At 49.0% G+C, this 12,355-nt stretch overlaps 1 protein-coding gene and 1 long non-coding RNA gene across 3 annotated transcripts in view; one reads left to right on the top strand and one right to left on the bottom strand.

The window, feature by feature from the left end:
- Nucleotides 1-12,355, bottom strand: part of LOC105465371 (transcription factor 7 like 1) — a 181,052-nt gene that overhangs the window by 2,565 nt on the left and 166,132 nt on the right. The window contains exons 5-12 of one of the 2 annotated variants that reach the window (XM_011713781.3): nucleotides 5,071-5,203; nucleotides 3,764-3,796; nucleotides 3,417-3,519; nucleotides 3,076-3,159; nucleotides 2,011-2,154; nucleotides 1,043-1,202; nucleotides 849-956; nucleotides 18-93 (exon numbers count right to left, since the gene is read on the bottom strand). In XM_011713781.3, coding sequence (XP_011712083.1) covers nucleotides 18-93; nucleotides 849-956; nucleotides 1,043-1,202; nucleotides 2,011-2,154; nucleotides 3,076-3,159; nucleotides 3,417-3,519; nucleotides 3,764-3,796; nucleotides 5,071-5,203 — 841 coding nt within the window. The remainder of the gene's footprint in view (nucleotides 1-17; nucleotides 94-848; nucleotides 957-1,042; nucleotides 1,203-2,010; nucleotides 2,155-3,075; nucleotides 3,160-3,416; nucleotides 3,520-3,763; nucleotides 3,797-5,070; nucleotides 5,204-12,355) is intronic. The other variant, XM_011713782.3, reaches the window with a different exon arrangement.
- LOC139357918 (uncharacterized) lies at nucleotides 1,112-2,098 on the top strand. The gene is made up of 2 exons (XR_011611961.1): nucleotides 1,112-1,224; nucleotides 1,797-2,098. It is a non-coding gene; the product is annotated as an uncharacterized lncRNA (long non-coding RNA).

Here is a 12,355-nt window from a genome sequence, read left to right as displayed (position 1 = left end):
AGTGCCCCCAGACGCACCCTCTGCCTCCTGGACTTGCTGCTGTGGCTGTGTCTGGGACAGCTGCTTTTCTCTCTTCCTCTTCTTTTTCTTACCCTGGAAAATATAGCAAAAGGAAGAGTTAAGCCGGGAGAGAAGAATGCTGGCTTCTCAGGGGCTCCCAGATCAGAGAGAATACAGGACGTTGCCCTTTACTGCTCTTGATCCCTCAGGGAGGGTGTGGAGAGAGAAACGATTCAGATCACACCCGTGGGAACCCGAGAGGAGGCAGAGGGAGCCCTTCCTCCCCTACAAATGCATTTCCCCTCCAGGTTGGGTGTCCAACGCCTTCTTGGAAGGCCTCCTCCCTCCACTGCCCTTCAGACTCTGTTTTTCCATTTCTGTCCCTAGAACAGTGCTTCTTGATCTTTTCTGAGGGGTCCCAGGTCCCTTTGAAAGTTTGATGCAACTGTAGGTCCTCTTACCAGAAAAAAAGCAAAGAAGAACACACATGCAAAAATTGGCTTGGTTTCCGGGAGCTCAGAGACACGCCCCCTGAGGATCACACACTGGTCTTTGAGCCATGGGTTAGGAGTGGCTAGAGACACTCTTCCCACCACAGCTAAACATGTGCCCTGTGTTATGAAATCGAGGGCAGAGTCCAGTTCAAAGGGAAATGTATAAACTGAAGTCTGTCCTCAGGACTTGTTGACTTCCTGAGAATTAAAACGTCTTCCCTATTTCTAGAGAAGTATGGGCTTCTCCCCCATCTTAAGAGTCCTCTACAAATGCAGTCGCTTTCCTTTGCCCTTCCTCCTCTTGCAGAGCTGCTGTTGGGGTCTGAGCATCCTCTGCCCAGAGCGTGCACTTACGTAGTTGTCCCGGGCTGACCAGGTCGGGTAGAGCTGCGAGTGAAGCTGCCGCTCCTTCCGGGCCAGCTCGTAGTACTTGGCCTGTTCTTCTCGAGACAGGTTGTGCCACTGGGGGAGAGAGGGTCAGAGACGACAGGGAGCCATCAATGCAGGGATGCTGCCCCCGTGGCCTGGAGGGTGAGGGCAGGTCTTACCTTTCTTCCCAGGATCTGGTTAATGGCCGCACTTTCCTTCAGGGTGCACTCAGCCACCACCTTGGCTCTCATCTCCTTCATATACAACATGAAGGCATTCAGAGGCTTCTTCACGTGGGGCTTCTTTTCTTCCTCCTTTTTCACGGTGACTGGTGATTTCCTGGGAAGGCACGTGATTGTAGGTTAGTATGTGTCAGGTGTTACACCACTCATCAATCCCTGCCTGTCACTGAGACGCCGCTGACTGTCTCTGGGGAGGGGCGCGGGCTGCCTGGATGTTAATTCAAGTGGCCCCATGGCTGCGCTCAGCGCCTGAGCACCTTCCTCCCCTAGTTTCCCACCTTTGAATGATCTCCAAGCCAGATTCTTTGAAAATCTACTCTCTAATTTCCTGACAGAGGAACAGAGTGTGGTGGGGGTGCTGAGATGAGCTCTCACTGGAGCTGGCAGGTGCTGGCGACGGCGACAGGACACAGTGTGGGACACTCTGGGCAGAACCAAGGGTGGGGTCTCCTGGGATCTCCAGGGAGCACTGACTTTGGCTTCCTGCCATCTTTATGGCACACGGCCAAGGTAAGGACCCTGGTGCTCGTCTCAGCTAGGCCACCAGCCCACCATGAGTCCTTAAGAAAACACTGTCTCCTTTCTGGGCCTCACCCTTCCATCTATCTTATGGTGGGGAGGAGGGGGAGTTAAAAGCTTTCTCAGGTTCTCTTCAGCCTCTGAGACCTGACAGTAAATCTTTTCTTAATAGGAGAGAAGATGCACCACGTCCCTGAAAGGACAGGGACCCAGAAGGTCCGAGGGAGTAAGTCCCGACAGAGAGGGAGAGCCTGGCTGGGGAGGCTGTGCTGCCTGCTGAGTGACACCAAGAGAGAAGAGTACATGGCATTTGCTGCTCAGTGTGTGGACACCCCTCTTCACAGCCTGTACCCTCTCACCCGCAATCCAGGCTGCCGCTTACTTACGCGCTCACTGCAGGGCTCAGGCTGGGGGGTGCCGGTTCCTGCTTGACGATGGGGGAGACGATGGCAGGGTGGGGGATCCCTGAGGTGGGCAGGCCAGGGTGGGCAGGAGCCACCATGTGAGGAGAGAACCGACTGGAGACCAGGCTGTGCACCGGATAGAAACAAATGATAACAGAGGGATTCAGGCTGGATACCTGCCACCCAGCAGAGGACACGGTGGCTCTCTGCCTTGAGGGCACAGGTATGTCCGTGGGGCAGAGTCTGAGGACTAGAAGGCTATTTGTCGTCTTCTAGAGAACCAGGTTTGGGAGATGCCTAATGCCTCTTCCCTCTCCCCACCAACACCCAGGCTGCCCATCTGGTCCTGGAAGCAGGCGGGATGAAACACACAAAAGGGGCGGAGGGTCACAGGCCCGGGCACGCTGGGGAAAAGAAGGGCTTAGGCTGTGGGCGGCTTTCCTCTGTCCTCAGAGGTTCCACTGTCAGGTAGAGCTGGTCCCTAAGACAGAAATCCCCTTTCACTGTCTCCTCTCCTGACATCATTTCAGGAAAAATCCATCTTCTCCCAGTCCCTGGCTTCACTGCAACATACAGACAGTCTGCAACTTAGGATTTTTGACTTTATGATGGTGCAAAAACGGTATGAATTCAGTACTCTGTTTGACCTAGATGGGGTTATGTCTAGATAAAACCATCATATGTTGCAAATATTCTAAGGTGAAAGTTGTGTTTTCAATGTACGATGGGTTTATCAGGACGTGGCTCTGTCCTAAGTCGGGGAGCACCTGTCCTCAAAATGCTTCTGTGCCAGAGCCCACGGCAGGAGGCAGAGCGCTGGGGCTTTGAAATCCTTTTGTTGGAGAGATGGGGACAGTGATCCAGTGGTCTCCATTCTGACCTGGGGGTGGGAAGCGTGGGGCACAAGAAGGTGCTTGACCAAAGAGAGGTTGGGGGAATGGTGAGCCCTATGCCTGCTCATTAACTGGCAAGGAAAAGCTGTTTCGTGGTCAGAAATGGCGTGGTCGCTAAGACAAACATGTGGACAGCCCCAGCCCCGGAACTCACCTGGACATCGAGGCGTTCATGGCGAGGGCGGGGTAAGGGTGCCGGAAGCCACCAGGAGGAAGGGAGTACACGGGCTGGCCTTGCCTGTGAGGGTGAGGAAATCCGGTCAGCACATTGGGAAAGCTCAGGGCAGGGGAGGAGAGGCGCTTGGGAAGAGGGGATGAGAAATAAGGGAAGGAAGTGGGAAGGCAGAGCTGGGAGCAAGCTGCCCGGGCGGGAGCAGGGAGGCCTAGTCCTGGGCTTGCCTCTGAGGGGGCTCCACAGTGCAGGGCACGCAGGGCACAGAGGCAGGGCTCGGCGCAAGGAGGGAGCAGGGGGAAGAGAGGCTGTGGGTTCCTTACTGTGGGACGAGCCAGCCGAGGGGGTGGGGGATTTGTCCGACAGCTCCGGGAGAGAGTGGGTAATACGGTGACAGCTCGGATGGGTGAGGGGGCCGGGGGATTCCTGCTTCCAAAGAGAGATGTGTCAGACTGCCCCTCGCCCTGCCAGAGCGTCGCAACGAACATCAAATGGGAGTGTCCTGCCCTATGTCCCTGCTGCTCTGCAGCCTAGCGGGCGCTTGTGGCATCGTCCTTGCCCTCTGTCACCTCCCTAGCAGCTCTCACCAGTCAGTCAAGGACATATTCAGGGAAGGCAGGACTAATGCACCCTTCTCTAGCTGCATGGATTCCATCTCTGTGAAGAGTACCTTCCAGCTGGCTGTGATATAGAAGCCAGTATCCTGGAAGAGAGGACAGGACCCACAAGATCAATGACAAGAGTCACTGGTGAACTAAGTCTCTAGAAAGCCCGCCTCATTCATGGAGAAATAAACTTTGGATTCCTCCTCCACATGTGTCTTCCTCATGATCTGTCACTTGTAGTGACTTATTTCTCCAAAGAAGGGCCCCAGAAACGCTTTGCCTTCCCCTGGCCACTCTGTGTGAATGCTATAAAGACGTTGGCTCCCTGGAATGGACAGGTCTGGTGGGCAAGTTGTTGTCAACAACAACAAAAAAAGCCAGCTCAGGTTGGGCACAGTGGCACACACCGGCAATCCCCACACTGAGGTGAGTTGATTGCTTGAGCCCAGGAGTTTGAGTCCAGCCTGGGCAACACGGCAAAAACCCATCTCTACTAAAAATACAAAAATTAGCTGGGCAAGGGCATGGGGGCATGTGCCTGTGGTAGCAGCAACTCAGGAGGCTGAGTAGGAGGACTGCTTGAGCCCGGGCTGCAGTGAGCTGAGATCACACTACTGCACTCCAGCTTGGGCGACACAGCAAGACTGTCTGAAATAAATAAATAAATAAAAGCCAGTTTGGCCTCACTGCTTTATGGTTGCACTTCTGTGTCTGCTTAGACGGATGAATCTATTTAAAAATGTTCAGTTTAGGGCAAAGGTGTCTTGGTGTGGGGAAGCACGGCCCACAGCTGGGCTGGACTTGGGCAGTCACCCCAAACGTTGCCTGTGGAGCCAGGCCCTGTGCTTCACTGCTGAATTCCCTCTGGGCCTTATGACCCTATGGTGGGGAAGGTACGGGGAGGTACAGATGAAAAAAACGGGCCGGGCGCGGTGGCTCAAGCCTGTAATCCCAGCACTTTGGGAGGCCGAGGCGGGTGGATCACGAGATCAGGAGATCGAGACCATCCTGGCTAACATGGTGAAACCCCGTCTCTACTAAAAATACAAAAAACTAGCCGGGCGTGGTGGCGGGCGCCTGTAGTCCCAGCTACTCGGAGGCTGAGGCAGGAGAATGGCGTAAACCCGGGAGGCAGAGCTTGCAGTGAGCCGAGATCGCACCCCTGCACTCCAGCCTGGGTGACACAGTGAGACTCCGTCTCAAAAAAAAAAAAAAAAAAAAAAGGCTAAAGTTAGCACACAAGGTCCAAAGACTCCCGAGACAAAGAGCGATGATTTGACCCCAGGTCAACCTGATATAGGGGCTGTTATATTCCCACAAAAGAGAAGCCGCCTGGCCTGCAGCAGCGCTGCCTGAGTGGCAGACCACTTACCTGTCTTTGGATCAATCTCTGGGGAGAGGTGGGTGGGAGGGGAGCCGGGGGAGAAGTGGTCATTGCTGTAGGTGATGAGCGGAGTCAGTGGATGCATGTGATGCGGGTGCTGAACGACAGGAACTTTATTGGACTGAAAGAGAGAAAAAAAGACCAGGAATAGTTGCCAAGGAGATAGAGAGTACGACCAGCTGTTATTTACGGAATCAACTAAGTGCCAGGTATTCTCCAGGCAACATCCCATTCAGTCCTCACAACAGTCCCTGAGAGTTGACAGCAGTGGACACAGCAGAGAAGGAAGTAGCAGGACTTGAGAAGGGATCATACCCACCCTCCAGCTTCACCCGCAAGACAGCCCTCCCCTGCTCCCCTCACGTGCACTGTATGCGGAAAATACTACAAGCTGCTGGGGGATGATCTGCGCTGTGTCATCTTACTGAATCTGAAAAGGTTTTTTTTTTGTTTTTTGTTTTTTTTTAGATGGAGTCTTGCTCTGTTGCCCAGGCTGGAGCGCAGTGGCACAGTCTCGGCTCACGGCAACCTCCACCTCCTGGGTTCAAGCAATTCTCCTGTCTCAGCCTCTGGAGAAACAGGGATTACAAGCATCTGCCACCATGCCCGGCTAATTTTTGATATTTTTAGTAGAGATGGGGTTTCACCATGTGGGCCAGGCTGGTCTTGAACTCCTGATCTCAGGTGATCCACCTGCCTTGGCCTCCCAAAGTGCTGGGATTACAGGTGTGAGTCACTGCGCCCGGCCCTGAAAAGGTTTAACACACATTTTCGAAATAAACTTCATAGAAACAGTCGTTGTTAGGTTCAAGTCTGGGACTGCGAACAGGGCAGGGGGAGAGTTGCCCCCATTAGACCTCATACCACCAAGTCTCATATTCAGGCTTTACAGGCACAACCCCAAAGCACTGAAACACTTCTCTCTGCAGCACTTTATTCTGCTGACCTCATTACCACATTCTGTGTAAAACACCAGCAAACGGAAGGAGCACCATTATTTAAAAAGCGATTGAGAAAGAAAAACGCTGGCACACCACAGACACATCTTTAGAGATGTTAACATGGGAAAAACTTGTGCGTCCAAGAATTGGGAAACTGAATTAACTTTTTAATTGTTTCAACTAATCTGACTTATCCATAAGGCTTTTTATTTTAAAAACATCTACACGTCACTGAACCCTGCACTACAAACACAGCACTAGGCATAATGTCTAGTCCTTATAACCTAGAAAAGAAGTTGTGATTGCCCCCATTCCAGAGAAGAGGGAACAGCCCAGAAAGATTACATGACCTAGCCTGGGACACAGTTAGTAAGTGGCAGAGCTGGGATTCATATCAGCTGTTTATGGCTCTAATAAACAAGAATGTTTTCTCTTGTACAACCTGCCTCTCCCAGAACCTTCTCAAAACGTAAAACTTACCTATCACAGAGAAAGGACAGATATTGTTTTTTGATAATAAGATAAATGAGTTACAAGTGGAGAAGAGATTTCTTTTTAAAAGAGAATTGTGGCCGGGCGCTATGACTCACGCCTGTAATCCCAGCATTTTGGGAGGCCAAGGCGGGCGGAACACCTGAGGTCAGGAGTTCGAGACCAGCCTGGCCAACATGGTGAAACCCTGTCTCTACTAAAAATACAAAAATTAGCTGGGCGTGGTGGTGTGCGCCTATAGTCCCAGCTACCCCGGAGGCTGAGGCAGGAGAATCACTGGAACCCGGGAGGCAGAGGCTGCGGTGAGCCGAGATCGTGCCACTGCACTCCAGCCTGGGTGGCAGAGCAAGACTCCATCTCAAAAAAAAAAAAAAAAAAAAAAAGAGAGAGATTTGTAAAAATGATGATTTGGAGGTGACCCAAGGGCTACAACTCCAAATATTCCTGTTTAAATTTTTCATTTCATAGATTCCATGAGCCCTTTCTTTCCTTTCATGTGGTGCCTATTTGGTACTCATAATGCAAACTCCAATCCATAGATTTCCTGGGTATCCTTGAGCTCACCACAGCCTTGTTCCTTTTCAGTGTGCCAAGCAGAGGAGAGGCGGAGAATTAAACCGTTCATAACCATGACCACCAGGTGGTGCCAGCACACAGCTGGACCCTGCTGGCGGCTGGTGGGCTCACCGGATGTTGCACAGTGAATTTAAAAATTACCATCTTCTTACTGTTTTCACCTGTCCAATTATTCGTTTTTGAAGATATCTCCATATACATGAACATATAACACAAAAGTATTAAAAATTATTTTAAGATCAGATAGCCAGGAAGCCAATGCATCTTAATGATAGAGTTTCTGGAAACAGCTTTGTCTAAAGCGTGACTTTTAGTATTATAAACGAAATAGAATTATTACCAGAGTGAAAATAAATAATCGCAATTAAAAAATACATAAACTCTGTAATTAAAAAAAAAGGCTAAATAGAAGTACACCAAAAACGTAAACAACAGTTATGTTTGAGTGGTGAAACTATGAGTAATTTTGTTTTTATTGTCCCTTCCATATTTTCCAACTTTACTTTCACCATGATCTACTACTTAAAAAAATGTACTATGAATAACACAAACTTCCTAAGAAAGAAATACAAACTATCATAATTGTATCACAAAGCATTTAGACAACTAACCACACTATCCTAACCCTGTCACTATGGTCATTGTGGCATATCTCCTTTCATTAAGACTTTCTGTGCATCAGTTTTGTGTGTTTGTGTGTGTGTGTGTGTGTATGTGTTTGAGACAGGGTCTCGCTCTGTTGCCCAGGCTGGAGTGCAGTGGTGCAATCTTGGTTCACTGCAGCCTCTGTCTCCCAGGTTCAAGCAATCCTCCCACCTCAGCCTCCCAAGTAGCAGGGACTACAGGTGTGCACTGCCACGCCTTGCTAATTTTTTGTTGAGACTCAATTTTGCCATGTTGCCCAGGCTGTTCTCGAACTCCTGGGCTCAAGCAATCCACCCACCTTGGTCTCCTAAAATGCTGGGATTACAGGTGTGAGCCACTGTGCCGGGCCTCTGCATTAGTTTTATTTAATTTTATTTTGAGATGGAGTCTCGCTCTGTCACCCAGGCTGGAATGCAAGTGGTGTGATCTCGGTTCACTGCAACCTCTGCCTCCTGGGTTCAAATGATTCTCCTGCTTCAGCCTCCCAAGTAGCTGGGATTACACGCGCCCACCACCATGCCCAGCTAATGTTTTTTGTATTTTTAGTAGAGATGGGGTTTCACCATGTTGGCCTGGCTGGTTTCGAACTCTTGACATCAAGCGATGCCACCCCGCCTTGGACACCCCGCCTTGGCCTCCCAAAGTGCTGGGATTACAGGTGTGAGCCACCACGCCCAGACTCTGCAACAGTTTTAAATTTACATTTATTTACATCATTTATAGCCATCTTAAAAACTGGTGATAGCATTAGGAAATCCTGATTGCTTATGTGCTGTAGTTTGGCCTGGGGAGAAACCAGCAAACAGCACTCAATAGGTAACAGAATTAAGCATTAGGTTGGTGCAAAAGTAATTGTGGTTTTGACCATACTTTTAATGGCAAAACCACAATTACTTTTGCACCAACCTAATACAAAGTAGGGAAATTTTTATTTAAAAATCTATGTAAAGTTGTCGAAATGCTGCGAGTTCTTACCGTTTCCCACTAGGTGGCATCATTGTCCACAAAATGAACCAGGAGCGAATGCGGGAAGTAGATGTCGCCTCCCAGAAGGAAGGTTCTTGCAGGGTTCTGTCCCAGTAAAAGTTCCTGTTCCTTTCTCTCCTCAGCTGCCTCCAGGGGCAGGATGTTCACAGCATAAACCCAAACCGAGGACTAGGAATGCAGGGAACCACCACCCACACTCCGCTGTGGATAACCCCAACAGGGACAAAATACACAAGCTTGGGCATGGGTGTGCATGGCCAGGCAGCTGAATCCAGAAGCATCCAAAGAGCCCCTCAGACCTAAATCCTCAGGCAAGCCCTGCGGGCCAGCTCTTTTTAACTCAGGTGTTTCCCGTCTATTTCAGTCTGTTTGTAGAGTTGGTCAAGCCAACTCTATGTCTTTAAACTCTGGTCTCCCCTAGGAAGCCATCTGCCCTCTCTCACATACTTTTTTTTTTCTTTGAGATGGAGTCTCGCTCTGTCGCCAGGCTGGAGTGCGGTGGTGCGATATTGGCTCACTGCAATCTCTGCCTCCCAAGTTCAAGCAATTCTCCTGCCTCAGCCTCCCGAGTATCTAGGTCGACAGCCGCGCGCCACCATGCCCAGCGAATTTTTGTATTTTTAGTAGAGATGGGGTTTCACCATGTTGGCCAGGTTGGTCTTGAACTCCTGACCTCAAGTGATCTGCCCACCTTGGCCTCCCAATGTAGTGGGATTACAGGCATGAGCCACTGTACCCGGTCCTTCACCCTTTCGTTAACTGGTTAAATGTTTGTGGGGAATCTGTAGGGCAGGCACCGAGTTGGGCAGCCAAAGGGGAGGAGGCTGACAGAGACACAAAGGGCCTGGGTCTCTGATGATGTCGCTGCGTTGCTGAACTACCTGGCCCTGCAGAAAATATGGATCATAACAATAAAAAAGAACATGTACTTTTGGATCTACTATGTGCCAGGCACTGTTCTAGGTCTTGTGGAAGCCATAGAGAATCTTACCTATTTAGGTAAAAATACCTATTCTCATGGTACTTGATATGGTTTGGATGTCTGTCCCCTCCAGATCTCATACTGAAATGTGACCTCCGTTGTTGGAAGTGGGGCCTGGTGGGAGGTGTTTGGGTCATGGGGGCGGATCCCTCTTGAATGTCTTGGTGCCGTCCTCATGGTAATAAGTTAGTTCTCACTCTCTCATGTGAGATCTGATTGTTTAAGGGTGTGGCCCCTACCCCCCGCCCCTTGTTCTTTCCCTCGCTGCAAGATGCACCTACTCCCCCTTTGCTTTCCGCCACGACTTGAAGCTTCCTGAGGCCCTCCCCAGAAGCAGACGCTGGCACCACACTTCCTGTACAGCCTGCAGAACCGTGAGCCCAAATAAACCTCTTGCTTTATAAATTACCAAGCCTCAGGTATTTCTTTATAGCAATGCAAACAAACAAACACACTACTTATATTCTAGTTGGGAAGACAATAAATAAAACATATATTAAAAATAAAATAGGCCGGGTGCAGTGGCTCATGCCTGTAATCCCAGCACTTTGGGAGGCTGAGGCAGGTGGATCACTTGAGGTCAGGAGTTCAAGACCAGCCTGGTCAACATGGTGAAACTCCATCTCTACTAAAAATGCAAAAATTAGTTGGGTGTGGTGGCACGTGCCTGTAATACCAGCTACTTGGGAGACTGAGGCAGGAGAACTGCTTGAACCCGGGAGGCAGAGGTTGCAGTGAGCCGAGATCGTGCCACTGCACTCCAGCCTGGGCAACAGAGCAAGACTCTGTCCCAAACAAAAATAAAATAAAATAAAAAATATTAGATCGATAAATAAGTCTACTAAAATATTTTAATACAATGTTAAAATGCTAAGAAGAAAAACTAAGAGAAAGCAGAAAAGAAATATAGAGGGGTGAGTAGGTTAAACAGGATGTTTCGCAGGATGACCAGGGAAGATGTCAATGAGAAAATGATTGCTTTTTGGAGACAGAGTCTCACTCTGTCCCCCGAGGCTGGAGTGCAGTGGTGTGATCTCAGTTCACTGCAACTTCTGCCTCCTAGGCTCATGGGATCTTCCCACCATGCTGGGCTAATTTTTGTATTTTTTGTAGAGATGGGGTTTTGCCATGTTGCCCAGGCTGGTCTCGAACTCCTGGACTAAGCAATCTGCCTGCCTAGGCCCCACAAATGCTGGGATTACAGGTGTGAGGCACTGCGCCTGGCCTGAGAACATGACTTTCAAAATGACTGAAAGAAGTGGGGAGCTGGACACGCTGATTGTGGGAAAGGACACTTTGGCTGAAGCAACACTAGTGTAGTATGCCCGCCATAGCACGTGTGAGGACCCGCAGCAGGCCAGTGGACTGCGGCAGAGAGAATGAGGGTCTGTATGGATGTGTCAACAAATACTTTCTCAGCTCCTGAAAGCAGCGTGCTGCAGGCTACGAAAAATGTGAAGGGAAGTCAAGAGTCTCTGCAGGGCAACAGGAGACAGAAAATGCTCAGGGAACTGGAATGTGCTTTCAGGTCCTTCTGAGCAATGGTATGTTTTTGAGGTCTTTGCAAGTAGGACACGATTTGTCATTCTTTGAATAAGCCTTTCCTTACCCAAACTCTTGTCTTCTCACTGTTTGCTGGTATTAAGGGTGGCAAAAGACAGTCCTAAGGTTACCTTTATTTTTGTTCCTTTGGCATTGGCCTTTTTTTCTCTTCTGCATGGATGCTTGAAGGAAAACATTTATAAACCCTTGCAATTTGAATTGTTTTTAGGATGTGTCTAGGTGAATGTCAATTTTCATTGAGTTTTATAGAATTCAAAGGAGCTCTTTCGATCCATAAATTCAAGTTTTTGTTTTTAGAGCCCATTTTAACTTTCTTAGTTGCCTCTTTTCATTTGGTTTGGTCTCTTCTTTAGAAACACTATTTGTAGAATGGCTTTTTTATTTTTTTTCTCTGTATCTATCAGTGACTTTCTCATCACTGTTACAAGTGGCACAAATGTGACTTGCCACAATGTCAACTCCAGTCTATACAAAGATTAAGGAGCTGGGAGACATGAGTAAGAATTTCAAAGACACCAAAGCTCAATAGCAGAAATGCATGGAAGGAATGATGCAGGTGGAAAACCATCGCTACCTGCTAAAACTAGTGGGTGAAAAATTGATGAGAAATAGGGCATTGGCTTAGCCTTGGAGCCTCTCCCTACAAAACACTTATTAATTACAAAGGGAAAAATTGTTACCCTACGGTGGAAACGTTTGTCAGACACCACCTAATCCAAACAGTTGACGCTAACATCACTAATACTGGGACAAAGGCAGACTGTAGGGCTGCCTCCTGAAATGATGTACCGAGGATGCAACTTTAGTGCAGTGATATTCTGGCCAAAAATGTACAATCTGAATCTAACCACGACGAAACATCAGACAAACCCAAACTAAGGGACATTCTACAAAACAGCTGGCCTGTACTTCTCAAAAAATGTGAAGGTCAAGAAAGACAAAGAAAGGCTAAGGAGCTCTGCTGGATTCAAGGAAACGAAAGAGACATGATAGCTACATGTAATCCATGATGCCGGGTGGAACCCGGGACCCGAAGAAACACATGGCTATCACGGACATTACTGGGACACAGGCCAAAATTTCAATC

The sequence above is a fragment of the Macaca nemestrina genome, chromosome 13 (assembly GCF_043159975.1).
Source record: "Macaca nemestrina isolate mMacNem1 chromosome 13, mMacNem.hap1, whole genome shotgun sequence".
In the NCBI taxonomy this organism is placed as follows: Eukaryota; Metazoa; Chordata; class Mammalia; order Primates; family Cercopithecidae; genus Macaca; species Macaca nemestrina.
This window is presented reverse-complemented; position numbering and strand designations above follow the sequence as displayed.